The sequence below is a fragment of the Protopterus annectens genome, chromosome 6.part0 (assembly GCF_019279795.1).
Source record: "Protopterus annectens isolate FY-2018-M chromosome 6.part0, PAN1.0, whole genome shotgun sequence".
NCBI classification, from domain to species: Eukaryota; Metazoa; Chordata; order Ceratodontiformes; family Protopteridae; genus Protopterus; species Protopterus annectens.
The window spans coordinates 1626393128-1626420539 of record NC_056737.1 but is presented as its reverse complement, the minus strand read 5'-3'; the positions used below and the strand labels follow the sequence as shown (position 1 = coordinate 1626420539).

Genomic DNA, 27412 nt, shown 5'->3' with positions numbered 1-27412 from the left:
CAAGTAACTACAGATCTGTTAGCCTTGGTTCAGCAATGGGTAAAGCTATGGAGAAAACACTGACAGAAAGCTTAACGCAATCGTGGATTTTACCCACAAGAGCATGTCACTCTATCTTATCTAATTCTATGACTGGCTGGCAAGGGAATGGATAGAGAAAATCCAATGAATGTGGCAAGCCTTGACTTTGATTAATTACACACTTCTAATAACTGAATTTTAAACCAATTAATTGGGACTGTTATTACATTAAGATACTTATATGCATTAGAGTTGAATATCATGTAGCCTTGTTACTGTGATGTTAAATTTAGTAGCACTGGAATCTTCCAATTTATGTAGCAAGATTACTGTTCTACTGCAATTTATTCTAGAGAGTGATCTGTACCTTATACTATTAAAATAGCAAAGGTAGGGCTACTGAAATATGTACAAAAATGTGTAGCTATTTTCTCAATAGGTATCCAGGAGGAAGCAAACCTAAAATAGGTGCAGTATTTCAATTTTAGTTAATTTTTAGTGGTCACTGTTATTCACTTTCAGGTTACATTTCATCTGCCATAAAGTTCATGACAGCACATTTCAGAAGTTAATGCTTTATTTGAAAAAAAAAATATATATATATATATATATATATATATATATATATAAAATTCATCTTTCATATTACTTCATATACAGTTGTAATATATCCATTTAATATATCGGAGAATATTAAGTACAATCAGAAGATTTCATTTAATACAGGGAATATGTCTTCAATGAAAAATTGTGAATAGTAGGCCTACTGGTATGCACGTACACAAAATTAACAAAAAGTCAAAGTTTGAAATTTAAAGCACCAATTTAAGATGCTGTATCATACTTACCAGGAGGTCCCATTGCGCATATAATTTGAATATCAATAAGCTTGATCATAGAGCAGTCCTTTAAATCATACCAGTTCCAGTGATCTAACCACTGACGAAGTAATTCAACAGGTGGTTGTGCGCCATAAGTTTCTCGAGCAGGCATATTTACATCATCTACGAACACAACCTGAAAATGAAATAAATCATTCCATTTATTTACCATTCAGATATATCATATGCACACATTTGTACAGCAATATCCTATAATTCACTAAACATAAAAGCAGTTCTATGGTGTTATTTTTTATTTATAAGTCTATCACTACAGTGTGTTGCCATTTTTTTAATGTAGCATTTAAGTATTCAACACCTGGATGCAGTAATATCTGTTTTAACTGTGAGTAAAGCTGTATATTAATCAGCAGTTTACCTGTGCAAACCATGTAGAGTCTTTCTGCTTCTTTTAATCAATAAAGAAAAACAGAGATATAGATTTTATGTCTAAATAGGAAGTACTCAAGTACTTGGTTACTTTCTATTACAAATGTGGTTTCAGAAGGCTGTTACTCCATTTTTACTAAAACCACTAATAACTATGCACAAGGAAAGTACAACTGTTGCGAGTAGCTTACCACAGCAGTGTTATTTTTCAGTGATACAGAACTCTGTCACTAGGTATTTTAATTCTTGACATCTGGGTACTGATGCAATGTCCCCATGTCAGTGAACAGATCCAAAGCAGGAAGTCTCTTTCCTTGGCTCATGCTGCCTTATCAACACTTGAATTCTCAGACATTTTCTGAATGCAACAATTCAGAATGTAGCACAAACCCTGAGAATACTCTCTGCAGCCCCTGTAACACTTATGGCTAATGGATCATTCCAAACTATATCCCAAACTATTGCTTCTTATTCAGGATTTTCCTCAATCAATCACTCTATTTACCCATCTGTCTATCATCTATAAATTAGGTAATTGGGCTGAAAAGTGTATCCTCTTCAGCTAAGAACCAGGCAACAGAGACAAGGGAAAAACACAATTTACAAATGCAAGTTAATGCAGCCAGCATGTTTCTGAGAGATGTGAATAAACCTTGAGAAAACTCATGCAGACACAGGAAACCATGTAAGCTACACATACAACACCCACACACACACACACACACATACATTGACCATATATTAGGACTGAACCCCAGACCCTAGAATTGTGAGATAGAAAAGTTATCAATGACCCAAGTACTTCTAGAACTATGGTTGGTGAGTCTTGTACAGGTACTAACATCAGTCTTTATTTTAATTAACATGACTAACATATCAGTACTGGTAATGTTTCTGATCTTTTTTTTTTTGGCCTGGATTCGTGTTCATTTCTGGGGACTATTAGTGTAGAATACCTCACCATGTAGTATGAGAAAGTCATCCTCCTTCCTGAATCCACAAGCAAGGCTTTCCTGGTCTTATCACTACCACTGGCCTACTTTTCCTGTCTTTGATGCTATTCTCTATGTTTTTAATGCATTTTCTCTAACAAATTATTTTTTTCTGTTAAGTATGAACTTAGGGCTTTAAGCCTTCTCATCAATGTAGCTTTGTTGAATCTAACCCAGGTCACTCACTCCTTAACATTGTGGCCTGGGAATACACAGAATAGGTACTTTATATTGTAGTCTTGTGGGGCTATTTACATGCCACAAGCATACTTGTTTATTGATCTATGGACAAAAACATATCTCCTTGCTTCTCAGTGCCAGAAAACTAATGGTTGTGACGAACAGACAAAAGATAAACTTTTATAACTAAACTTTAGCAATAAAACTACTATAGAAAACCCTGCTCAGTTATATTTTTCCCCATTTCATTTGAGGAACAGACCAGCACAGGGAGAACTGAAGAGAGTCAGACAACAGCAAAGTGATATATGCAAGGGTGTACTGCACTAACTTCAATATCTTAGAAAGAACAAGACTGGTCCTAGCAGAGTATGAAATCAGCATCAATCCCCCTTTTTCCATTTATTACTGCAAAAAAATCTGGCTAGAAAACAAGAGAATGAACAAGGGTAAACCTAAATGTTATAATTATAATCTGAATGACACTTTCCAAAGATCTAGCATATCTGCAGAGGCATAAAAAAAACTTTTGCTTCCAGTGTTGCATTATGAAAAGGTTTTGCTTGCCACTGTAAATACCTATTTTATTTGATGAAAATGAGGAAACTATTGATATGATTTTAGAAATTCCTTAATCCCACAGAACAGTGATATCATAACGTTTACGGACTGTCAGTTTTCAAAATGCAGCTACTTATGCTTTTGACTAACAGAAGCCCTTCTTCAACAGTTGCCAAGTTACTGATGCTGGATGCAGTGTTTTAATGTTCACTTTTGCTCAAAAAGGAAGAATATAGTGCATCATTCTTTATTTTATTTATTCATCCTTTTGTTGTTTATTTCACAGGTTCATGGGTGTGTACTAGGCTAATGGCCCTGGGACCTTTACAAGCCTAGCCATAGGACTAGCCTGGCATCGTGCCACCCGACCTTAGTTCCCAGTGCCTCTGTCAAGTAGAGCCACTGGAGTTATCCCCAGGGTGAATTTTTTTATTTCCCATCCACTTATCAAGATTTCTCTTGAAGAGGGTCAGTGAGGTGCTCTGTTTGACATGTATGGGAAGTCTATTCCATAGCATGAGCAGTCTCTGGGTTATGAACCTGTCCCTCCAGCATGTTCTGTTCATTGTGGTAATGAGGTTGAGGTCTCTGGAGTGAGTGGTGCAGAGGGACTGGAATTTCTTTAGATGTAGCATTTCTAACTGAGCTGGGTCAGACATGGCTTTGTAAGTCAAGCAGAGATTGCCTCTAAGTAGGCAATATGAGACAGAGAATAGTTGGAGTTTTTAGAGTCTGTCCATACAGGAGAAGTGTTTAAGGCCTAGGATCCTTTTTGAGGTACTTCTGCGGCCTCTCCAGTTGTTGCATGTGTCTAGTGAGGTAAATGCCAAATGGGGCATTATACTCGACTGGTCTAATGAGGGAAGAGTAGAGGGAGACAATGACCTCTTTCTTCCTGGATGCAAAACCCTTAATAATGAGATGTGCCACACAGAAGAACTTTCTGACCACAGTGGCAATGTGATCAAAAGAGGGTTTGCTGTCAACCTGTGTTCCCAGATCTCTTATAATGCCTTATGCATTCAGTGGAGTACCGTCAATGTGGTAATTCATGGGAACCTGGTTTTTCCCAAAGGGGATAACAACACATTTTTTGGCATTGAGCTTAAGGCCATGGTTCTGACACCAGTCATTGTTCTCAATGAGGCCATTCTGTAGGATGTCAACATCACTTGGGGAGTTAATAATAGCTCCCAACTTGCAATTGTCTGCAAACTTTGTCAACCAGAGTCCCTTCGTGTTGGCCTGGACTTCAGTGAAGTAGATACAAAACAGGAGAGGACCCAGGACCGAACCCTGTGGGACTCCACTCGTGACTAGTGGGCAGTCTGACTTGGAGTCAGCTACCTTAACACTGTGGGTTCTATCTTTGAGCCAGTTTGCAACCCACCTAGTGATATAGGGGTTAATGCCTAGCTTAGTGAGTTTTTCTATGATTCCTGAGTAGGGAATGGTAGCAAAGGATTTGGCCAGATCAAGGTAGGCTATATGAACCACCTTGCCTTCATCCAGAGCTCCGGTGACTGACTCAAAAAAGTTGACCAAGTTGAGCAGGCATGCTCTACCCTTCACAAAACCAAACCATGTGGGATCCAGAGTTTGGAGATTCGCTATATCCTTGTTTATTAGGTCCATGATGATGTGTTCCATAGATTTGCATATCAGACTCATCAGGCTAATGGGGCGATTGTTCCCAAGGTCTGTAGTCGCTCCGCCTTTGTGGAAAAGGATGACTGTAGCAGTGCACCATTCAGAAGGAACAAAGCCTGAGGTGAGGCTGTGACTGTGATTGAACAGGGCACACAGGTGAGGTGCCAGGTCACTCTGTAATTCATGCAGAACACAGCCAGGGATATTGTCAGGTCCCATAGAAGCTGTATTCTTGGCCTTGGACAGTGCTGTTTTAACCTTTGCAGCAGTAATACTGGGTGCCTGATAATCTACAGGTATTGTGATTGGCCCTTTGGGGGGGTAAAGTTGGCAATGAATCTGTTGGCTAGTATATTGGCAATATCTGTTGGCTCGGTATAGGAGGTAACATTATGCAGCAGTTCAAAGCAAATCAGGGTATTGCCTTGGAAATTCTTTACATAACTATAGAAGGCCTTGTGGTTGTCTTTACTATCTGCTGCAATTCTGTTTTCATAGCAAGCTTTAGAGGATTTTATGAGGGATCTCAACTTTTTGTTGAGGCTGATAAGGGAATTTTTCCAGTCTTGAGACTTCACCTTATTCCGTATCAGTTTCCTTCTTCTGTTGTAGAGTTTGCTTATGGCAGGGGCCACTAGATTGGCTTTCTTTTTTTGGAAGAGGGTGTCTTGGTTCTATTGGGTATGGTGAGATCCATGCATTTCTGTACATGTTCATACAGTGCATTGGTCCATGATTCGGCAATCATGCAACTATTCTCCAATTTGCATGGGTGCCATGAAGTTATCCACCTCTGTTTTACCTTTGGAGAAGTTTTTCATGGTGGTCACCTTTGCGGGGGTGGGGGTGGGATGTGGATTTCCAAGGTGATTAGTTTGTGGTCGGATCTAGCCAAGAAGGAGCTGACTATTGGTGCAGAGCAATGGTCGCCCATGTTAGCAATGACCAGGTTAAGGATACTGCTACCTCTAGTGGGGGTAAGAATGAGCTGGTCCATGGCATTGGAATTAATGCACTCCATGAAATGATGGGAAAGTGTATTGGTACATGAGTAGGTTCCCAGTTAATGTAGGGGTAGTTGAAGTCACCTAGTATGTATGAGAGTATTAGGCTGGACCCTAATATTCTCCATGGTGTTTAAGAATGTTGAGTTTGAGTCTTGGGACATGGTTGGGGACCTATAACAGGCTACGACCTGAATCGCTGTCTTACCCAGTGTTAGCTGAACCTGAAGTATCTCTGATGCGTTATGTTGGGCTACCAGTCTGGAGGTGTGCACATCCCTTATGAATATGGACCCACCACCGCCTTTGGAGCTTCAGTCCAAGTTCTGGGGCCGAAAGGTGTGGAAAGAGTTATAGCCTTGTAGTATAGGGGTGCTTTCTGCTGCCTTGAACCGGCTCTCTGTTACAGCACAAATGTCAATGTTCTCCATTTTAAGGAGTGCTTCGAGCGAGTGCATTTTGAGATTTAGACTTCTAGCGTTGAGCATCAAGACCCTCAGATTGCATTTGTTTGTAGCTGTTACAGTGGTAATTTGGTCTTTGGAACACCGCCTAATAGGGGTGGCAAGAGCCTTGGCCAGTATCTGGAAGCCTAGGGGTAACAAGATGCAGGCCATCTTTGGCAAAGCATCGAGGTCTGTCAATCAGGCAGACAGATACTGGATCCCCTTAGAGAGACATTAGAAACTTAGCCAATTGTTGAAATCAATCATTTTCTGCTTGTACTGTGGTATCATTCTGGGTGATGGTAGGATGCAGCTCAGGGCTAGGGTCATACCTGCCTGGGCTACATAATCCGAGAGCTCCTCCATGTCTCTTTTCATATAGTCCAGGGAGGTACATCTCAGGTCATTCACACCCACATGTACAATGACCGAGTCATATTTATACCTGTTGTTGAGGGACCCGAGTGAGTGTGTTATGTGGTGGATCCTGGCACCTGACAGGCAGCTGACAGTTACTTTCTCCTTATTCAACCTAGTGAGTGGGACATCAGTGTGACTCACTATCCAGTCACCTATAACTAGTGTGTTTGGCATGCTGTTTTTCCTTAGGGGCTTTGGTTGAGTGGCACACTGTTTAGGAGAGCTATGTGTCTCGTGATTAGTGTTGTGGTGGTTGAGTGCATTTCTGCCTTGGAGGTCTCTGCTGTTTGGGTAGATTTTTATTGAGAGCCTCCATGAAAGTGGGTGTGTGGTTTGTGTTTTTATGTGAAGGCAGTGCTGGTGTGTGTTCTGGAGGGCTATGTGTTCCATGTGGTGTGGTGTAAGTGTTAACCTTCTCCTCTTGACCAGTTATTCCGGTCTTGGCTGGAGAGTGAGTGGCTTCCAATTTGGATATATAAGTGCATCTTTCACAAGTCTGAGTGTTGGGAGGTAAGACAAGAGGGTTGTCGGTGTACATGAGGCAGTTAGTACATTGCCTCAGGATGCCCAAGTTCACCAGGTTAACAGGAGAAAGCACAGGGAACTAAACCTTTAGACATGCCTGGAGTGGTGGGCATTAATAATAAGTACTGGAGCTGTTTCCTTGTAGAACTTTTAGTGCTGATAGCAGTATTCCATGCTACAATAATTGCTACAAGAAGTCTGATAAAGTGCTAGAGTAATAAGCTAGTAAAAGTGCAGGAGAGGAGAGAACTAGCAGATTTAAGGGAAAAATTGAAGAGCTGACTTTGGCACCGCTCAGAAGCTTACAAACACTCCTGGATACAGAAAATCTGTATCTGGACTAGATTAGTTATAGGAAAGGTGGGAAACAAGAGCAAATGCGGGGCTTTTAAATCAGACATTTGAAAGAGATGGAAAAAAAACTGCCCAAATGGCCAATTAACTACATTTTCTGGGCCAGAAACAACTCCTCTTGTGGTAGATAGGCTACCTAGTGCTTACCATTCCCACTGATAAGCTAGAAAGTTTCCCTCCAACAGAGAAAGGCTTGGGGGGGGGGGCTCAGTAGCTTACAAACAGTCCTGGATACAGCAAATCTGTATCTGGACAAGACTAGTTACAGGAAAGGTGGGAAACAAGCGCAAAAGGGGGATTTTAAACCAGAATGTTGAAAGAGATGGAAAAACTGCCCAAATGTCCAATAAACTACAATTTCTGGGCCAGAAACCCCTCTTGTGGTAGACAGGCTACCTAGTGCTTACCACTCTCACTGATAAGCTAGAAGGCTTGGGGGCTCAGAAGCTTACAAACAGTCCTGGATACAGCAAATCTGTATCTGGACTAGACTAGTTACAGGAAAGGCAGGAAACAAGCATAGAATTTTTTTTTGTGGAATTAAATTAACAAATGACTAAAAACAAGTGCAGAAGGCAGTAAATTAAGAGGCTACTTCTTCTTCTTCTTTCGGCTTTTTCCCGATTAGGGGTTGCCTTACTGGATCACCTGTCCGCTCATGATTGGCAGTGGAGTTTTACGGTGTCGAGTTGCCAGCCTGGTGCCCAACCTTCCAAAGAAGGCACACACATCCACACACTCACACCTAGGGCCAGTTTAGAGTGTCCAATCCACCTAAAGCATGTATTTCAGATGTGTGAGGTAACCGGAGCACCCGGAGGAAACCCATGCGACCACAGGGAGGACATGCAAACTCCGCACAGAAGGCACCCCAGCCAAGAATCGAACCGGATAACCTCTTGCTGTGAGGCAGCAACGCTAACCGCTGCACCACTGTGGCCACCCTAGTAAATTAAGAGGCTACCAACAAGCAGTAATAAGTGCAGAGTAAGAGCAACTGAACAGATAAGAGCACACAGAACAGCAAACAGTTATGGTAAGAACACCTGAATAAAGTGTACTTTTTTTCCGAGGGGGGGAACAGAGCAGGATTAAGAGGCTACAGGGAATGTCCTTCCCAAATGCTCTCTCTGTACACAGTAGATAAAGCTGAAATGATGGGACTAGTAGGAGTGTCTGAAATCAAAATATGATCTCACTGTACTCAACTGAGTGACAAATGAGATGAGCCCAGAAGGAGTGTCCAAACACAAATTTACAAGAGGGGCACGGAATTTCAAAGCCGCAAAGATTAACACCATAACAAAAATGGGGGGGGGGTTAGAACCAACTGTAGAGACACAGAGATACCACAATATTCAATTCAATTAATATTCAGTGAAAAAATAAAATGCAGTACTATATGAAAAAAGTGCAGATAAAAGTGTACTTAATTTAGCTTATATGTCCAGTTGATTGCAGGTAAATCTTAGCCAGACAACAGCTCAGATATTTAGCAGAAATAACACAAGATGCAATACTTATATGGCAGGACAAACCCCCTAGGCTAGGAGTTAAACACAGAATATCAAAGAAGTGAAACTACCCCCAGTGCTACCACTGGCTACACTTCGAACAAGCTCTCTGTAGAGACACAGAGAGACCACGATATTCAATTCAATTAATATTCAGTGAAAAAATAAATAAAATGTAGTACCATATGAAAAAAGTGCAGATAAAAGTGTACTTAATTTAGCTTCTACGTCCAGTTGTTTGCAGGTAAATCTTAGCCAGACAACAGCTCAAACAGGTACTTAATGAAAATACCAATATGAGAAAAACATCTGTCTGCAGCTCAGGTGCGTAGAATTATATATAATGCAGATATATGACTAAGTGACAGACAAATTTTGTGAGTGTATGTGTTCATGTGATTGTGTGAATTCTTATGGTAAGGTTCATGGCCTTGCATAAAAAATGAAGGCTCCCAACCTGAGCTGCTGCAAAATAACCAATGAACATTTAGGACAGAAGAAAAGTACTCAATATTAGTTTGAATAATCTAGTCTGGCACTTAATGAGAAATCACATTAGGCAGAGGTGTTCTGGAAGACTAGGTTAAATTTAGTGAATGAAAGCAAGAACATGTGATTTATTAGTCTGTCTTAGCCTGAAATCTGTGTTAGATGGATAGTTTTGTTAAAAATACATAATAACAATAATGTCCATGTCATATACAATTGCCTTTCAGGGTCCCTGAAACATAAAATACCTTCCCCTCAGTTCTGTGGATTAGGATAAAAAGAAGGTGGTTGTGTCTACTAATTCATGGCAATATCCTTCTTACGATTTTGCAAAAATCAAGGATTAGAAAAGAATGCCACCCTATCTTTTTAAACAACTCTACTGGTATTCTTAAAAAAACTGCAACTGAGATATTGTCCTAGCTAATACAACAGTTGAAAGGAGGACTCTTTTCCAATACAGAAACTTTAAAGGACCTGAAAAGGTAGGCACAAAGGAGGCTTCATCAACCTTTCGAAAACAAGATAAGATCTAGAAAAAATGTCTTTTGAGTGGAATAAGAAGCACTTCCTTTAGGAATTTCTTCATCATGTGTCTAGAAGCTAAAGAGTAATGCAGACACTTACAGAAATCAATAAGAAAAAGCAGACCACTGAGTCTTAAAGAAAGAAAAAGATAATCCTTTCCCAGTAAACATGAAAGTTAGAAAGTTGCACTTGCACTGGCACCAGGAACACCAATCCAAAAGCATTTTTTTCTTTCTGACAAACAGAACTTCTTAGTAATTCATTTCTTTACCTCGGCTACAACCCTAAATACTTAAGATGACAAAAGTTGTTGCCTCTCTAACTCAAGAGCTCAGTTTGCAAGTCATAAGATGAACAGCCCTGACTGTCAGATATTGCCTCCCTACTGGATTGGAAGGCAGCATACCCCAACAACAGCAACTAAATATAACCCATCCTGAGGATACAGAACCTTTGACAGATTCCTTAGGGACAATATTCTGGGTTCTACAGATTTAGGAAAAGGTTTTCATAGAATGCATTTGCCAAATTCCTTTACATTCAGGTTTTCATTACTCAATATATTAGCAATAGTTTAGAAACCATTATTTATACTGTCAATGTCTCAGCAGTCTGTGCATTTACCTTTGATACTGGAAGATCAGAAGGAACTGAGTTCTACGTCCAAATAAGGCACTTGGGTCACCTCCTCAATGACAGCTTAAACTGCAATTCCTTCAAATATAACTTCCTCAGAAGTTTTCCATCAAGTACGCACATCATCTCAATGAAAGGAAATAATGCCTCAAGCAATTAAGCCCCAAACAAAGTATTTTTGTAGGGTGACACACACACACATACACACACGCACACTACAAGGCCACTCTAGCTCAGAGAAAGTGCATAAATAAATAAATACTTGCTCTTTCTACAAGCCACTGCATGCTTATAGAGACAACAGTGAACATCAGTATAAGGAAAACACATTGCGATAATCTACCAGCAATTAAGTAAAAACTGAGATTATAAATTTGAAGCCATTGACAGGAAACTTCTAATATTGAAATCAAGGCCACATCTGTGTGCTCTGGTGGTAGTTCAGATGAATATTAAATGTGACACTTGTCACTGAAAAGTAGTAGCTTTTGTGGTGCCCTGTCCACATTTATCACAGTTACTTAAAATACAGTTCCAGATTTTCTCTGAATAAAGGACTATAGCTTCATTGGGATCCTGGTCACCTAGTCACCAAAAGAGAAACAAATAATCACATACTGTTATCTCACACATCTGCAGAAGCTATACAAAAGACACAGCAAAAAGTAGTATTTAAATAGTAACTTCTTGAAGTATTAATAATGCATGTTTTCAGGGTACATAACATTCTAAGGAGCAAAATGTTGAGCATTTTTCTGGCATACCCACATCTGTTGCACTTTCACTTTACTTTTGTGACCATATACTGTGAGTGTTGCAGCTAAAAAGAGGCAAGTAAATATCTTCTTTATAGGTTCATAGGTAGGTACTAGGCTATCAGCCCGAGGGCATTTATAAGCCTAGCCAGAGTGTGCCGGCTTTTGCCGCCCCATTGATTAATTAACTGATCCTCTGTCAAGCAGAGCCAATGAGGTGATCCCAGGGGTGTATTTTCTGTTACCCGTCCACTCGTCAAGGTTTCTCTTGAAGAGTGTTAGTGAGGGGCTCTGCCTGATATAATTTGGAATTTTGTTCCAAAGCATGGGGAGTCTCTGTGAAAGGAATCTGTCCCTCCAGCATGTTCTATTTATTGTTGTGGTGAGGTTTAGCTCACTAGAGCGCGTGGCTCGCAGTGACTTGGATTTCTTTAGGTGGAGCATGTCTATCAATTCTGAGTTGGACATGGCTTTGTAAGTCAGGCAGAGATCACCTCTGAGTAAGCGATATGCCATTGAGTACAGCCGGAGGTTTTTCAGTCGGGCTGCATAGGACATATGTTTGAGGCCAGTAATCCTCTTGGTGAAGTACTTTTGTGGTCTTTCCAGCTGTTGGAAGTGTCTTGTGAGGTACATCCCAAATGGGGCATTGTACTTTATGATGGGTCTAATGAGTGACAAGTAGAGGGGCACTATAACCTCTTTATTACTAGATGTGAACAATTTAGTAATTAAATGAGCCACATAGAAGGATTTCCTAACTAGTTTGGCAATATGATTGTCAAAGGAGCGATTACTATCTACCTGGGTCCCCAGATCTCTTATTACCTCTTCTGCATTAAGGGGGCTGCCACCTATGTGGTAATTCGTGGGTGTTTTGTTTTTCCCAAACGGGATGACTATGCATTTTTTGGTATTTAGCTTGAGGCCATGACTTTGACACCAGGTGTCCGTCTCAGTAAAGCCCTTTTGGAGGATGTCCGTGTCAGCCAGAGAGTCAATTATGGCTCCCAGTTTGCAGTCATCAGCAAACTTGGTTAGCCATAGTCCTCCTGTGTTTACCTGTACTTCTGAGAAGTATATGCCAAACAGTAGGGGTCCCAAGACCGAGCCCTGCGAGACACTACTTGTGACTGGTTTAGAGTCGGACCTGGAGCTCGCTATTCTTACCGTGTGAGTTCTGTCTGTAAGCCAGTTGGCAACCCATCTCGTGACGTAGGGGTTTATGCTCAGGCTGGTGAGTTTTCCTGTAATACCTGAGTGGGGAATGGTGTTGAAAGCCTTGGCGAGGTCAAGGTAGGCTGTGTAAACCACCTTTCCCACGTCTATGGCCTTGGTGACTGTCTCGAAGAAGTCAACCAGGTTTAGTAGGCATTATCTGCCCTTAACAAAGCCAAACTGGGTCAGGTCAAGTGTTTGGAGGTTCCCAATGTCTTTGTTAATGAGTTCCATGATGATGTGCTCCAGAGCCTTGCAGACCAGGCTAGTCAGGCTTATGGGGTGATAGTTACCAGGGTCAGTTGTGGCCCCTCCTTTGTGGAGAGGAATAAACATTGCTGTGCACCATTTTATGGTTACATAGCCTGTGGAGAGGCTGAGGTTGAACAGCATGTTTAGGTGGGGGGTTAGTTTGTTCTGTAGTTCATACAAGACGCAGCCTGGGACACCATCTGGTCCCACTGATGCTGTGTTTTTGGCTTTTGAAAGGGCTGTTTTCACCTGTGCGTCTGTGATTTTTGGGACACTACACTTTTCTGGTATTGTTGTGGGCCCTTTTGGAGGTGAGAGGGGGTGAAGTTTGCACTGAATCTATCTGCCAGGATGTTGGCAATATCAGTAGGTTCAGTATATTTTGTGCTATTTTGCACTAGTTCAGTGCATATCTGGGAGTTGCCACTTAGATTCTTAACATAACTAAAGAAGGCTTTGTCGTTATCTTTTGAATCCTTGGCTATTTTTCTTTCGAAGTTAGCCTTGGATGATTTCATTAGGGACCTTAGTTTCTTACTGATACTGATCAGGGATGCCTTTCCTTCTTGGGATTTGCTTTTTTTCTGAACTAGTTTCCTCCTTCTATTGTATAGCCTTGTTTATTGCAGGGGTCCACCAAACTGGTTTCTTTCTGTTAGAGGAGTGAGTCTTGGTTTTGCTAGGTGTAGCACGATCCATGCATCCTTGTAGGTGCTCATAGAGTGCATTTGTAAATATTTTATATTTTATATATATTTTAATACTTTAGAAAGTAAAATGGATGTATTCCATAATGAAAAACATAAGAAACAACTGAAGTAGAACACAAACAGTGAAAACTGAAGACTGTATCTGACACTGCTGAAGATGGAAGTATTCAAAAGATGACCAAATGACAAAGGGAAAGTTGAAACAGAAGCTTTAGAGCTGAACATAAAACTGAGAAATTGATGCTGCAATTAAAGGATATTTATACAGAATGTTTATAAAGTAAACAATCTGAATATGAGAAAAGAAAAAAAAAAACTATCAAGACAGATGACAAGGCTGTATCTCTGGAGAATAAAGACAAGGAAGTTGTAAATTTCCTTGCAAAATTAACATGTCTACCATGTGCACCAAGTGTAATACAATACATATTTTGCATTCTACATGAAGAATGGCCTGCTCATTGAAATTCAGTATAAACTATTTTTAAAACTGAATTTTATTGAAACATTGATAAAAACAATAAAATAACAATAACCAATAAAAGTAGATTGCAAAGAGAACACCACAAGCAATAAAGTCATAACAAATGTAACAAAGACAATATAACTATGTACACTATTTATACAGCTTAACTTAAACAAAGTATGATGACACAGACATAACTAAGTCCATAGGACCAATATAATCAGTATACTTAACAGCTGTAATTGCCTAAAAATGCTGCCACTGTGACAAAGACAGTTGGAGGTATCCCCACTCATAATAGAGTACCACAACTGTTTTTGAAGGAGACTTGCAAGGTGACCTGACAAAGGAGTCATCATCTGCTTCCACATTTTATCCCCAAGACATTTAACCATGCAGGCCAATATCCAAGATATCTCCAACAAAGAGCTATGAACAGACACCAAATATCCAAAATCTCTAATCTAATGCAGGAAGCAGAGAAAAAAATACTAGCTAGTTTCTGTGCCAAATGATTCTACTGTATACTAATCTTGTGGCACCCCCAAAACATGTGCATGTTATCTACTCCTTTTGATAATCTCCAGCAGTTACAATTACCTTTCATGCTCATCCTCAACAGCCTACATGGGGTGTAATACCATCTAAACAAAATATAGGATTGTTGATCCTGGTATTTAGGCCATCCATCAAGCTTCTTTAAAGCCTTCAAAAGGCTTGTTCCCATTGATGGATGGTCATGCAAACTTGTTCTTGATTTTTCCAATAACTGCAAATCACACTCTTCAGCACTACCATTTTAATACTCCAAACTTCTGTATAGATTAGCCCTATTCTGCCTGTATTAACTCAGCCCAATTTTCTCCAATGGAAGGACTCTCTTTGCCATTTCAGAAGCTGCAATCTTTTTCACTCAAGTTTGTCCAATTTGCCAATAGGTGAACCATCATTCTGCTCTATCAGAAATGCTAAGTTTAGCATAGGTATGTTTATCATGGGGGGGGGGTAGGAGAAACAGCTGCCAGATAAGGAATAACCCCCCCCCCAGTAGAATGCTGGTAAATATGCACTTTAACTCGATTGTCTCTGCCTTTATTGCTTAGTATAGCAGAATCAATAAGATATTGAACTTAGGACAAAATAGGATGGTGTGAGGTGACTGATAAATTTCTAAGCAAATAAAGATCATGTGGAAAAAGCATGGTTTGGACTGCCCTGGTTTTGCCCAGTAGGGTCTGAAAATTGCCAGTCTTGGGTATAAGATGCTGGAGTTTATTCCATTTACTCCAATAACTTGGATTCTATTGTGTCACTTAGAGTTTCTCTAACTATTAGACCCAAATATTTCTCTCTTTACTTCAATGGGATAGATTTGCTTTTAAATATATAGTGCTATGAATTCTTTATTATGATTTGCTGGACTAATCCTTACTGCTGTTTAAAGTTCTAAATATAGTTCACAGTTTAATAAAATTGAAAAATTTGTTACCGTTTTCTTTCCAAGTGGTGGACCAAAGACTCCCTTCCTCCTTTTATCCAACTTTGACATGATAATATTTTGAGTCTGAGCTGCAGTCGTTTGTGCAGAGAAGTTAATTAGCAATGGTTTATACACATCCTTGTTTAAGTGATTTAAAAGGAAATCCTGCAAAGAAAAATGAAGTTAAGATACACTACTATTTAAATTTAGTTTGTAAATTAGGTGAATATGATCAAACATTAGTGCACAGTTTATCTGAACAGTGTCAGGACTTGTGAAGTCAGCAACATCATGTTTCACCTTAGCCATCACTGCATTTTCTTTTACATAATACATTAGACATACAACCCATACTAATGTAGCTGCCTCTCTGTACTGTAATTCAATGAAATGCAAGGGTGCAATTACTGCTTTGTTAAAAATAGAAACGCGCGCACACACACACACACACACACACACACACACATATATCAATCAGCTGTTATCAATTGTTTCAGAGGCATGTATGAGGTACAGATGCACCAATTTTATTGCAGTTAAATTAGAACAAAACATCAAAAGCAGCAGTTATGCAAGTCACTCTCCTATAGCAGTGAAGCACAGAAATTAGAAGTTATGTACCTACCATAACGTTCCATGTTAGTTGTCCATGTCAACAACTTTAAAGAACACGAGTTAAGACGGTCGAAGGGAGGGTAGATTAGGATGCCAACATTGGGTTCAGATCCCATTAAGGAGAGGAGAGCTCACAGGCGGTTTTTTTAAGAGAAAAACTCCTTTTATAAAGGCATAACCTATATAACATGAGATTATTGTCCCCTGTAAGCCATAACACAATTCTTGGAATAGCAGCCATTTGTACTCCTGAATGCCAAAACAGAATGTATAGGATGTGAAGAAGGATTCAATTTTTTGGCGCCAAAATAATAAAAAAAGCTGCTTGCTAGCATAAACAGTTCTAGTGGACGACTTTTAAAGAAGACAAAGAAACTAAAATGACTGAGACAGAAATCGTGCTGCTGACCGACTGGTGGATCAAAAGATCGGAACTGGGTCCAGATGCCAGGCTGCACCAGAAGGTGATGATGTAGAGGCAAAACCAAATTTGTCGAGGCCAATATGCAAATGGAGATCAATTTGGCTCTCAAAACTCTGAAACCTTTGGCTTTGGAATGGAATCAATGGAAGGAGAGGAAAGGAAAAAGAAGTCCCAGTGAGGCCAATCCTGGGAGAGAGGGAGTCTCTTGGCCTGGAAGTGGAAGAAATGAGTGTGTGAATCTGGGGGCACTTTGTTTTTTGGGGGGCGAAAAGGTCGCAACAACAAGGGTGCCCCAAAAAAAAAATCTGATCCAGAGACCACTGATTGAGAGAGACCTCGTGAGGCATCAGAATAGATCTCTGCTTTCTGTCCGCCAATAGGTTGGACCTGCGAGGCTCGTTGCTATCTCAAAACCGCTGGAAAGAGAGATGCATTACTTGCCAAGTTGAGAGCTTCTCGACATAAGGGGATAGGGACCTGGTTCGCTTGTTTTGTTACGTACCAGACCACCCTTGGTTGTCCGCCTGTACTCACCGCAATGGTCTGTGGGAAGAAAGTCCGTAGGAGGCTTTGCAACGTTAAATAAAGCTCTCTAATTCCAGGACATTTATGTATGTGGGTGGTATTCTATGGGTTGCCACCCGCGTGGACGCTCCTGCCTGATAATGCCCCACACCCGATCGAGGTCCAGAACAAATGTGGGGACTGGAGAGAACAATGGAGGGACCCTGCTGAGAGATAGGACCTGATACCCACCATCGTGGAATGAGCCCTGTCAGACTGTGTCACCTAGATCTAAGTGTCTCGCTTGGGCGGGTCGACAGGTGCATCACCACTCGGTATTTAGCGAACCTGGAACTAGCGCGTGGGCTACTAGTTTCAGAGCAAGATAGAACCTAATTGGGCCCTAGAACCTTTGACCTTTGTTGCTTCAACACAATTGCTTTGCTTGGTTCTTTGCCTTTGAAAAATTTCTGGATTTCAAATTTTATTGATTTGTTAGTCTGGGCTAACATTTTAGTTAAAGGTGATAGATTGGCAAGGCAGCAGAGAGGATTTTTGAGGTAAAGAGGATTTTTGAAAGAAGCGAAATTCTAGAAGCTTGCAAAGCTGCATGAGTGAAGCGTCTCTGGACGAAGGTGTACATCCCTGGAGGTGGCGGAGAGGGCCAAGGGGTTGGATAAGAAACGCGTCTCTCGGCGTCTCAGGCCAGCTGTGAATGTTCTCTCTGGGGCTGACCAAGGCCAAAGGGAGGCTGAAGTGAGGCCAAAGGGCAGGTAATGAAGCGGTGACGGCCGGCCCCAGGGGCGTCTGTGAATCTTTATGTGATAGCACGCGATCTTGTGATCTGATCGATCCTGAAGGTCTACCGATTGTCCAAAGGGCAGAGTTTTGAAACTTCCTGTTTGCCAAATCCCTTTTGACCGTGAGATGTCTCTGGAAGGGATTGTAGAGGTAAAGGAAAAGGGGATTTTGTTCGATTCGGATATGATCGGTGTACCACTTCTCTTGTGATAGTGTGATAGGGGCTACTGGGTACTACAATTTTCAGCTTTTCTTTTCCTCGCCAAGGGTGGACACACGGACAGTCGGGCAACACCTCAGGGAAAGTGAAAGGAAGAGGCTCCCTGAGGCCCCCTGGTTCTGGAAGGGACCCCCCCCCCTGCCTCTAGGGCTGTTGCTGACCCCCTCTGCCCTGCCTCCCTGGGTAAACTGACCACGTGTTGTCCTGCAGCTCCTTTGGGCTTTACATCTTCCCCATCTTCCTTCATGGGATATGGTCTAGAAGGGAAAGGAGTGGGAAAACTGACTCCAAGAAAGTTTTAGTTTTCTTAATCGCCTTGTCAAAGTTCACCTGAGGTCACCTGAGAACAACACCTCAAAACCGGCCAAAGTTGGTGAAGGGCAAAGGGCCTAAAGGGTCCGCGAATTACAATATCCGCATCCAGCGTTGGCGCCAGCACGCCATGCCTCTTGACTGCTCTGTTTGCTCCATCGCTGCGCCAGAATGGAGCCGCGATGGAGAGAGGAGATATCGACTTTAGATGCTAGCTGAGAGCAGAATCTTTCCTGAGCCCCAGCAGCTGAAGCTGATCACCACTTCCCAGAATCTTGAGAATATCTCGCTGAAGCCTGGTGAAGTGAAGTGGTAATTCAGCCAACGTGATTGCAAAGGTCGCTGAAAAAAACATCTGAATCCATATACCGGTCCATGGTCGGAATCCTCCTTAGAGGATACAGGGACCGAGATGACCGGCGCCACTCCTTCCTAGTGGCCACCACCCTGCCGCACCGGCCAGAGACACCTTGGACGAACTGTTTTGTGTCCAAGGGGCCGTGGATGGCCGGGGATCTCCTGGGGACAGGGTGGTTGGTCTCCTGGGCGCAGGGACTCTCAGGTACGAGCCCGCGCAGGTGGGTCGCGGGTCGTACACCCGAGAAGGGAGGGAGGTGGGAGGGTCGGTCCAGGGTCCTCCAGGTCATCCGAGTCATCCTCGTCAATGGAACCCCGGTTCAGGGATGTTTGGGGAAGCTGAGGTGGAGCTCAATCTGTTTGAAAATGAGACATCTCAGAGGGGGACCGAACCCTCCTCTCCATCTAAATCGGTAGATCTTCAGTGTAGACTCAGGAGTCTGTGTGTTTCTGTTGACGTCCTTCTTCCGAGGGGGTTCACCTGGGGGGTCAGAGGGGGGTCGAGGAGGAGGAAAGGCCCAAACCTGAAGGCTGAGGATCCTGAACCTGGGAGGAAGAGCAAGAGGGGAGGCTGAGCCAGGATGGCCGAGGGGGGGAACGGAGGAGCTAGGAGGGCTAGACCGCTGACCAGGCCTCATCACCAGACACTCTCACAGGCCAGCTCCTCTCCCACCGCTCTGAAGGCTCCCGGAGAGGACGCCGACAGAGATGGTCGGCTCAAGGGGAGAGAGAGAAGGTTCGCGGGAGAGGGGAGGGTTCCCACAGAAGCCGGGCCGCCTGTAGCCCCCTCAGGCCGACTGTGGTCAGCCAGTGAGCCCCCTCAAGGAAAGAGCCGACAGTGGGAACTCCACGAGGGGATCCGCGGCCGAAATCGTCAAGGAGTGAGATCGAGATGGCGATGAGGATGACGGGCTCAGAATACCGGTCGCTCCGGGGTCAGTAAACAGTCAAGAACTCCAAGAAGAGAAGGAGGAAACCTGTGAGTCGGAGGGCCAATTGCCTGATTGGGGTTGTAGCCGGTCTTGAGGAGACGGGCAGCAGAGCATTTCAGAGTGCCTGAAGATCAACAGCCTCGGCTCCACCCTCTCCCGGCTCGGCGAAAGGAGCCTGGGTCTGCCGGAAGATGAGCTGTAGTCGGCCCGACAAAGAGGAGACTTCGAGCCGAAAGTGGATACTTCTAGTATCAAGGGGACCCGGGGGCCGCATGGCCGGAGCCATCGATGGTCGGCAAAATGTCGGCGCCATGAGCCGGCATCGCAGCCGAACGCCGTAAAATGCCGCTCCAGCCGGAGCCGACAAGGCAAGGGGCACCGATCGGCGGAGCCGGGCCGGCACCGAGCTATCGTACTCTGGCAGAAGCAGCCGGAGGAGCTTAGACACCCTCGCCCGCTTGAGCCGAGACCTCGGAGGATCAATTTGTGCCTGAGCCTGAGTGCAGTCCTTTCTGAGGCTTTCCCTGGGAGGGATCAGACAGTTCTCCCTTCACAAAGGAACAAACCTCAAAGGATCAATTTGTTCCTGCAGAGTCCAAGGACTCGCTACAAGAGACACTGCCAACGCACAGGAAGTGTGTGTGTCTGTCTAGGACAGGCAATACACATAAGGTCAACAGCACCCTGAACACATTTTTCCAGCAGCATCCTTTGAGCACTGAGACAAAGCCTGAGACCTACACAGACATCCTAAATAAAACCAGACAACAGTCTTAAACACAAAACTTAAAACTTAATGATAACACAGACAATACAAAAAGGGAAATTAACTTTAACTAGAAGGGACTAAAACTTTCACTGAAAAAAAAAACTATATTAAAAGTTTAAAAAGGAAAAACATAGGGTGTAGGCAAATTCTTAATTAACTAACACCTAACACTGAAGGAAAAAAAACTAACTCCTTAGCTAATTTTTTTCTTCTCGTCGGGGAAAAACTTCTTAGATCATGGCAAGGAGACCTCGCTGGAGCTGGTCTGATCTGAGTCGAGCTAAAAGCATGTGAGATATAGGGTTGACTCTCGAGAATTTATATTTAGAAACAGCTATGAATAAGACACTCATAGCCTCTAATGTCAATATTACTGGTTTTCAGTGTTCCTACCAGTCTGACACAAAGATATGTGCTTTGTTCTCTTTTATTCTTAAAATCTCCAGTTCCAGCACAGAAATAATATTCTGTTGTAGATAATAATAATATTTCTGAAGGATATGAAGTATTGACAGTGATACTCCTTAACTGGGGGAAAGAGGATTAAGAAAGCCAAATGTAAGCCACCTATGAATGACAGCTCGGAAATCTTGAGATCCTCCTGTACATTACTCCAAGGTGATACTTGCAGCGGGTAATAAAAGATGAGTCCCAAGGAATTTTTTTTTTCTGCACAGTGACATTTTCCTAAATACAACAAATAAAAGGAAAAAGCCTCAAAGGAAGTACAGGTGTCCATATAATACTTACCATAACAGTTGATCTTCAAGGAGAGATCACTGCAAAAGTAGATCACAGCATTTGGGTTTTACTCATCTTATGTGGTCTTTTGTTCTGGTTAGAGCTTTGATCAGCTACACTCATATTCTTATGAAGGTCTGCTCTGGTTTTGTGCCAGTGGTTGCTGTTAACATCGTGTTGTGTAAGGCACTGATATATAGCTAGTGTTGGTAGGTGGCTTCTTCTGTCATTTGAGTCTCTTCCAGCACATACAAGGAACTGTGATTGTGGCAAATTTTTATGCTTACTAGAAGATAATTTTGTTATAATAAATAAAAAGCAACCAACCAGAAAAGTAATAAACAATGTCAATGAAACTATGCACATTTTAGGTAGATAGAAAGAGGGTAGCTTTAGTGATACACAGACCCCCCCTCCCCACGATGATCTACTGTAATGCTAAGTACCTTCAACAAAACTGTACTAGCTTCTTTGGAGATAGTCGTTATTACATGATATTATAATATTTGGATAGATTCTTATTAAGCATTGCTAGCATACCATAGAAAATGGTCAGTTACAGGATCCCCTCTCTAGCACAACCATGCAAAAACCAGTCCTGCTCTGGACTGTGTACCCAACTTGTAGTGTTTTCTGAAGGTATAACAGTAGTCTAAGTTTCAGCTTCTAAAATATGTAATGCAGAATCATTTCTGAAATATGTTGCAGACGAAGCTGCTGTGCTAGGGTAGTGCATTGTAATACTGTACTCATGAGGTTTATTATACTTACAGCAAAAGTCACTGCAATGCACCAACCATTTTGATATTGCTGCTTGACTGGTAGGCTCTCTTTCTCTTTAATGAATGAAATACAAAGTTGATCAGTTTACCTAACCTCTTTGGCTGTCCTAGTGTAATATCTGAGCTGTCTGTGCACATACATTTCCTATCATTTTAACAGTTTGTGAGAAATACTAGCTGTTGAATACATTACTGAAAGGATACTGCTGTTACAACTTGAGACTTGAAAAACAGATTAGTATTGAGTGACACCCCTTCATTATGGAAAATTAAGGTAATTTACAAATGAGAGCAGGGAACTTTCAGATCCTTCTACCAAACGAAAAAGGAAATGAACAAAAATAAAACATCTAAAACAAATAACAGAGCACCGAGTAACTTCCTACCATAAATGTGAAACTTTATTCTGATATACACAAGATCACAAAACCTTGTATCATCTTTTAAAACATTTTGTAAAATTTAAATTACATCATCTATCACTACTCTTGAAATACGCCACAATTTAATCACTCATCTTATGATGAAAAACCATACAAGCTCTGTGTAAAAAAGTCTGCCTTAACAGTGCCAAGCAAAGCTTAATTTTCTTATCTGATTTTCTGAGATGATCACACTACCTTTCATCAACCAGTCATTTTGCTTCCAGTATTATATACAAATTGAGCTTGCTCAGCTATGTATGTCTCATTCTAATCTCTGTTTATTAAAACTTTCTCTTTATAGTTATTACTTGCCTCTGAATCTACTGCAGCAACTCACAGTTTGTTAGCTGTAACCCATCACAAACTTTTGAACCTTCTTATATTTGTATTTATTTTCAATTATTTATGTTTAATCTGTTCAATGTGACTCAAGTATAGTTAATCCTATGTCTACTGGACTTGGACATCATCTGCATATTGTATTGTTGTGTTTTGTATATTCTACTGCACAACATTATTCTTATTCTGTGTCAAGGCTTCCACAGCAGGTCCCCTCTGCAAATCATCTTGGTCCAAGAGGGTTAATCCCACTGATAAAAGATAAAATAAATAAAAATCCCACTGACAAAAGATAAAATAAATAAATAAATAAATAAATAAATAAAAATAACAAGAAAAAGTGGTTTCTAGCAAAATTTTGACTTGTATCTGTAGGTTTGAAGGAAGTTTGTCAGCATCTCCAACACAAATGTAAAATCCCACAGAGGAGAAATATGTTTTATTTGAGATCTTAAGAACTTCTTTAAGGAAATCCTTCACAGATGGTTGTGATGCAATCTGAGGAACATTTGGTAAATAAGCCATAAGACGTTTACTTTAACTGATGAATAAGCTAAGTTGAAGTCAAACAAATGATTCAGATAATCTAATACCTTTGAACTAGGAACAAAGGATCCCAATTTCATGTCATATTATAGGAAGCAAATCTCTTATACTCTTGCATGCAAGATTTACTTATATTAGGTCTCCTGACTTCCCTTATGAAGTTTAAAACTTGAGTTGGAAAGGACCTGCTATTACGAATCAACATTCTATTTTCCTGAATCACAGAGTCAAAGTTCCATGACTGGCATGTAGAAAAGGCACTTGTGCAGATGTAATGACATGACAGAAGAGGGATCAGACTTATTAGCAAAACATGACATGTTATCTTGACCAAAGTGGACCTTAAGCTGACCTTCTCTTCTTTTGTCATGGGCAAGTACCTCTTGTATTAGAGATAATGGAAGGAAGGCATACATTAATGCTTCAGTTCATACGAGTAAAAAAATGTTTATTATCTAAATTGTTCAAAAGATTAATAAAGCAAATGTTTGATATGACTGCTAAGATGTGTAGCAAATAAGTCCATTTCTGGAATACATAGTTGGACAGTGTCCTAAAATAAATGAATATGTGTAGACCCAGTTTCCATTCATGTACTGTTGTTGTTTCCTGCTTAAAGCATCTGCTAATCACTTCTTTAAAGGACTGATGTGAAACGCTGAAAGATGCATGTTGAATAATAATACTCTTCCAGATTCATATTCTCTCTTTGCATTGTAGAGCTATAACAGGATCTTGTTCCACATTGTTTAGGTGCTATATTGGTGCAGTTATGTCTGTTTGATCTGAATATGCCCTAGCAAAAAATAAATTGTTCTGAAAGGCTGTCAGGACATTGCAGATAGTTTTCTTCTACATCAAGGTGATGTGTAGAGCTGTTTTTTTGTTTCCTGCTGAGAACAGTTTCTTTGTGATTAGGGGTTGAAATGGCTCCTCATACATAATCTGAAGAATCTTTTGTTGGATGCTAGATTTTTCATGAGGAAATAGTGTCATTCTGATGGGTAAGTTTGCCACGTCTAGCTACTACATAATTTTTCTTTATATACTGAGGAGGAGGAATCATCATGTCTAGTGGACCACTGGACTTCTTCAAGAGATTTCTGAGATGGTACTGATTCTTCCTCATATAATGTTTTATAAAAGTTACTAAGACAGTGCAAGAAGACATATGCCTCAAAGCTCTTAAAACTGCCTTGTTGATGGCTTTTTGCTGGAACAATTCCATCAAGACTGTCTGACTGCTTGCTTGTCCTAAGAGAAAACTTTCATCTGTGGCCACCTGAGAAAAGTTGTTGATGTTGTAGTTGAACTATAACAACTACTAATATTACTAGTAAGATAAAATGGCACCAGATAGAAAAAGGGAAGGAGAGGCAACAGAGCAGATGGTTTATGAGAAAATAAAACCCACAAATTTTATAAATGAAAAAAAAATGGAACAAAATGACCTTATGCCACCTAAAGAAACAGAAGTATTCATTAACTACAGTGAAAATTAATCAGAAAGTTATTTTTTTAAAAAGAAAAAAATAAATTTGGGGAGGTATTCATCCAATAAGCAGCTGTGAAATGTAACTGAAGAGATCTGGAGAGGGGATCCCTAGCACAATGGTGTTACAGAAAAAAAAGAGGAGGAGATTGCTAGGATGGGAATGGTTCCCGAGCTAGACTAAGTGCTGCTGGTCTTACTCATACTGGTAATGAGGATGGAACGCCAATGTGCTAAAATGAAAGTAATGTACTTGGGTTATGTTAGGTCCAAGTTTTCTTCTTCTTCCATCCATCTCAACCCACATTGGTTCCTTGGATCTGATCGGATCCAAAACAGGCTATACCAAGATTTTTTTCTCCAAAGCTCAGCCTCTTTTCCCATGGTGTCCTGCCAGCCTACTACACCCTCAGACTGATTTTGACACATATGCACAAAAATTCACAACGCAGAAGTAAAAAAACTGTCCCCTAACACTGAACAATTTGTGAAAAGAGACCAGAGGGTCCTAGGCATGTCCTCAGGCTGTCCTAAGAGGAATATATAATAAAAGGACAATTTATCAGGCAGAACAGTGAGAGGGATGGTTGAGATGAATGGAAGAAGACAACATGTATTTAATATTATGGTAACCACATAACTTTCATATCCACTGTTCTCTTTTCCATCAGTCTCAGCCTGTGGGATAGAGTTCCCAGACAGTCAAAAAAGGATGGTATTAGGAAAGACTATTCCACAACACAAAGGAAATAAAGGCAGATTTAGATCTGGACTGACTGTCTTGTTTTTAATGGGCAACAAAGGTATGGGTATTTGTCCATACTACCAATGAACAAATTTCATCCAAGGAAGCACAGCCAAAAGAGGCTGTAGAAGTGGCAACTGCAACTTCCCTGGTGGAGTGAGGAAAGATACAGACGTTTATTTGAGTAAACAAAGTAAAGACAGACATCTGGACAAGGTCACCTTGGAGACCATGTAGAAAAGAACAAATAGTTTATGAGATTTCCTGAAGTGTTCAGTTCTGTTCAAGTAGAATCTCAGTTGCTGATGTATATTTAGACAATGAAACAAATACCCCCCCCACACCCATTACTAAAACTGGGGAAGAAAACTGGCAGCTGAATGGACTGATTCAAGTTAAATTCTGAGGCTACTTTAGGGAGAAGGGACAGGTTAGAGTGCAAGGAAACCAGGTTCTTGTGAAAGACCCAATAAGGAGGACACTAGATACTACATAAAGCTCTGAAGCTCTTCTAGCAGAAGTGATAGCCACTAAAAAGTGTGCTTTCCAAAAAGCAACTTTAAATCAACTGTAGCAGAAGGCTCAAAGGAAGCAGAGATCAAGGCTTGAAGAACCATGGGAAGGTCCAGGGGAGAACCATGTCCCTAATTTGGGGGGGGGGGGTCTCAGTAAAAGGTACCTCATAAAAAGGCTTTGGATAAACCGTAAGGTTGCAAAGGAGCATGACCCTGACCAATACAAAAGCTGGAAATGGGTGCCAACTGGACCTTGACGATGGGGTAACTAGAACAAGAATAAAAAAGCCCAGCAAAAAATCCAGGACGGTGTCTGTGTGAGCTGAAAAAGGATACAGACCTTTAGAAGAAGTCCACAAAGAAAACTTTTTACATTTACTAGAATACACATTTATGGTGTTTAGCTTTTGAAAAGCAGAAAGGATATGAATAACTATCTCAGAGAGAGGTTGAGATCTCTGGCCATCATCAGAATGGAGAAACCATGCTATCAATTTGTATAATTTCATGTTTAGGTGAGGTTGTCTCAATGTGTGAGAAATCAGACCTGTATTGAAGTCTAGAACACAGAGTGGGTATTTATATGGAGGCCACAGAAAGGGAAACCATAGCTGTTGTGCCCAAATGGGGCAATAAGAATCATCATTGCTCTGCAATGGACAGCTTTCTGTAGGAACTTGGTGATTAGAAGTGTAGGAAGAAAGGCATACAGGAGCCTGGGAGGTGAAGCCTGCAGAAGAGTATCCCTTGGTCACTGTTCCGTTCCTTTGGAGAGAGCATGGCAAAATAGCTGCTGCATTTTGTGTTTAAAGGGGTATCAAAAAGGCTGCAGCAAGGCTGTTTCCAAGAGCCAAAGATGTGGTCCACCCCAGCAGGGCTGTCACCACTAGTGAGACATCAAAATGGTTCTTCTGAGACAGTCTGCAAGTATGTTGTACCTCCGAAAATGTGTGTGGCAATTAGAAAGTGTTGCAAGGACATCACCCATTGCCAAGCCCCCATGGCTTCTCAATGCAGGGCATAGGATCAGGTTCCCCCTTGTTTGTTTATATACCAGACTACAGACGTGCTGTCCATTTGGCTAGCTATCATACATTCAGGGAGAGAGTCCTGAAAAGCATGCAATGCAAGGAGGATCACTCTCATCTCCAAGACATCACTCTCATCTCCAAGACATTGATGTGAAGATAGGCCTCCAATGGGACCAGGTACCTTGAAACATCTTCCCGATGAAGTGCCCCCCACCTCAATGCCAAGAAGGAAGCATCCATGGTAACTCTAGCCATGGCACTGGAAAAAACAAAGAATTGGCCTATTACCACATGATTGGCTATCAGCCACCAGACAATGTGACAGAGAAAAATATCTGTCAGGCAAACAGGAAAATCCAACAAGTGTATTGCAAATAACCATTAGATGGA

The 27412-nt window shown here is 41.4% G+C and overlaps 1 protein-coding gene across 1 annotated transcript in view; it reads right to left on the bottom strand.

Moving 5' to 3' along the window:
• DNAH7 (dynein axonemal heavy chain 7) overlaps positions 1-27412 on the bottom strand; it is a 4771155-nt gene that overhangs the window by 1961417 nt on the left and 2782326 nt on the right. The window contains exons 33-34 of the mRNA XM_044073696.1: positions 15482-15637; positions 870-1038 (exon numbers count right to left, since the gene is read on the bottom strand). Coding sequence (XP_043929631.1) covers positions 870-1038; positions 15482-15637 — 325 coding nt within the window. The remainder of the gene's footprint in view (positions 1-869; positions 1039-15481; positions 15638-27412) is intronic.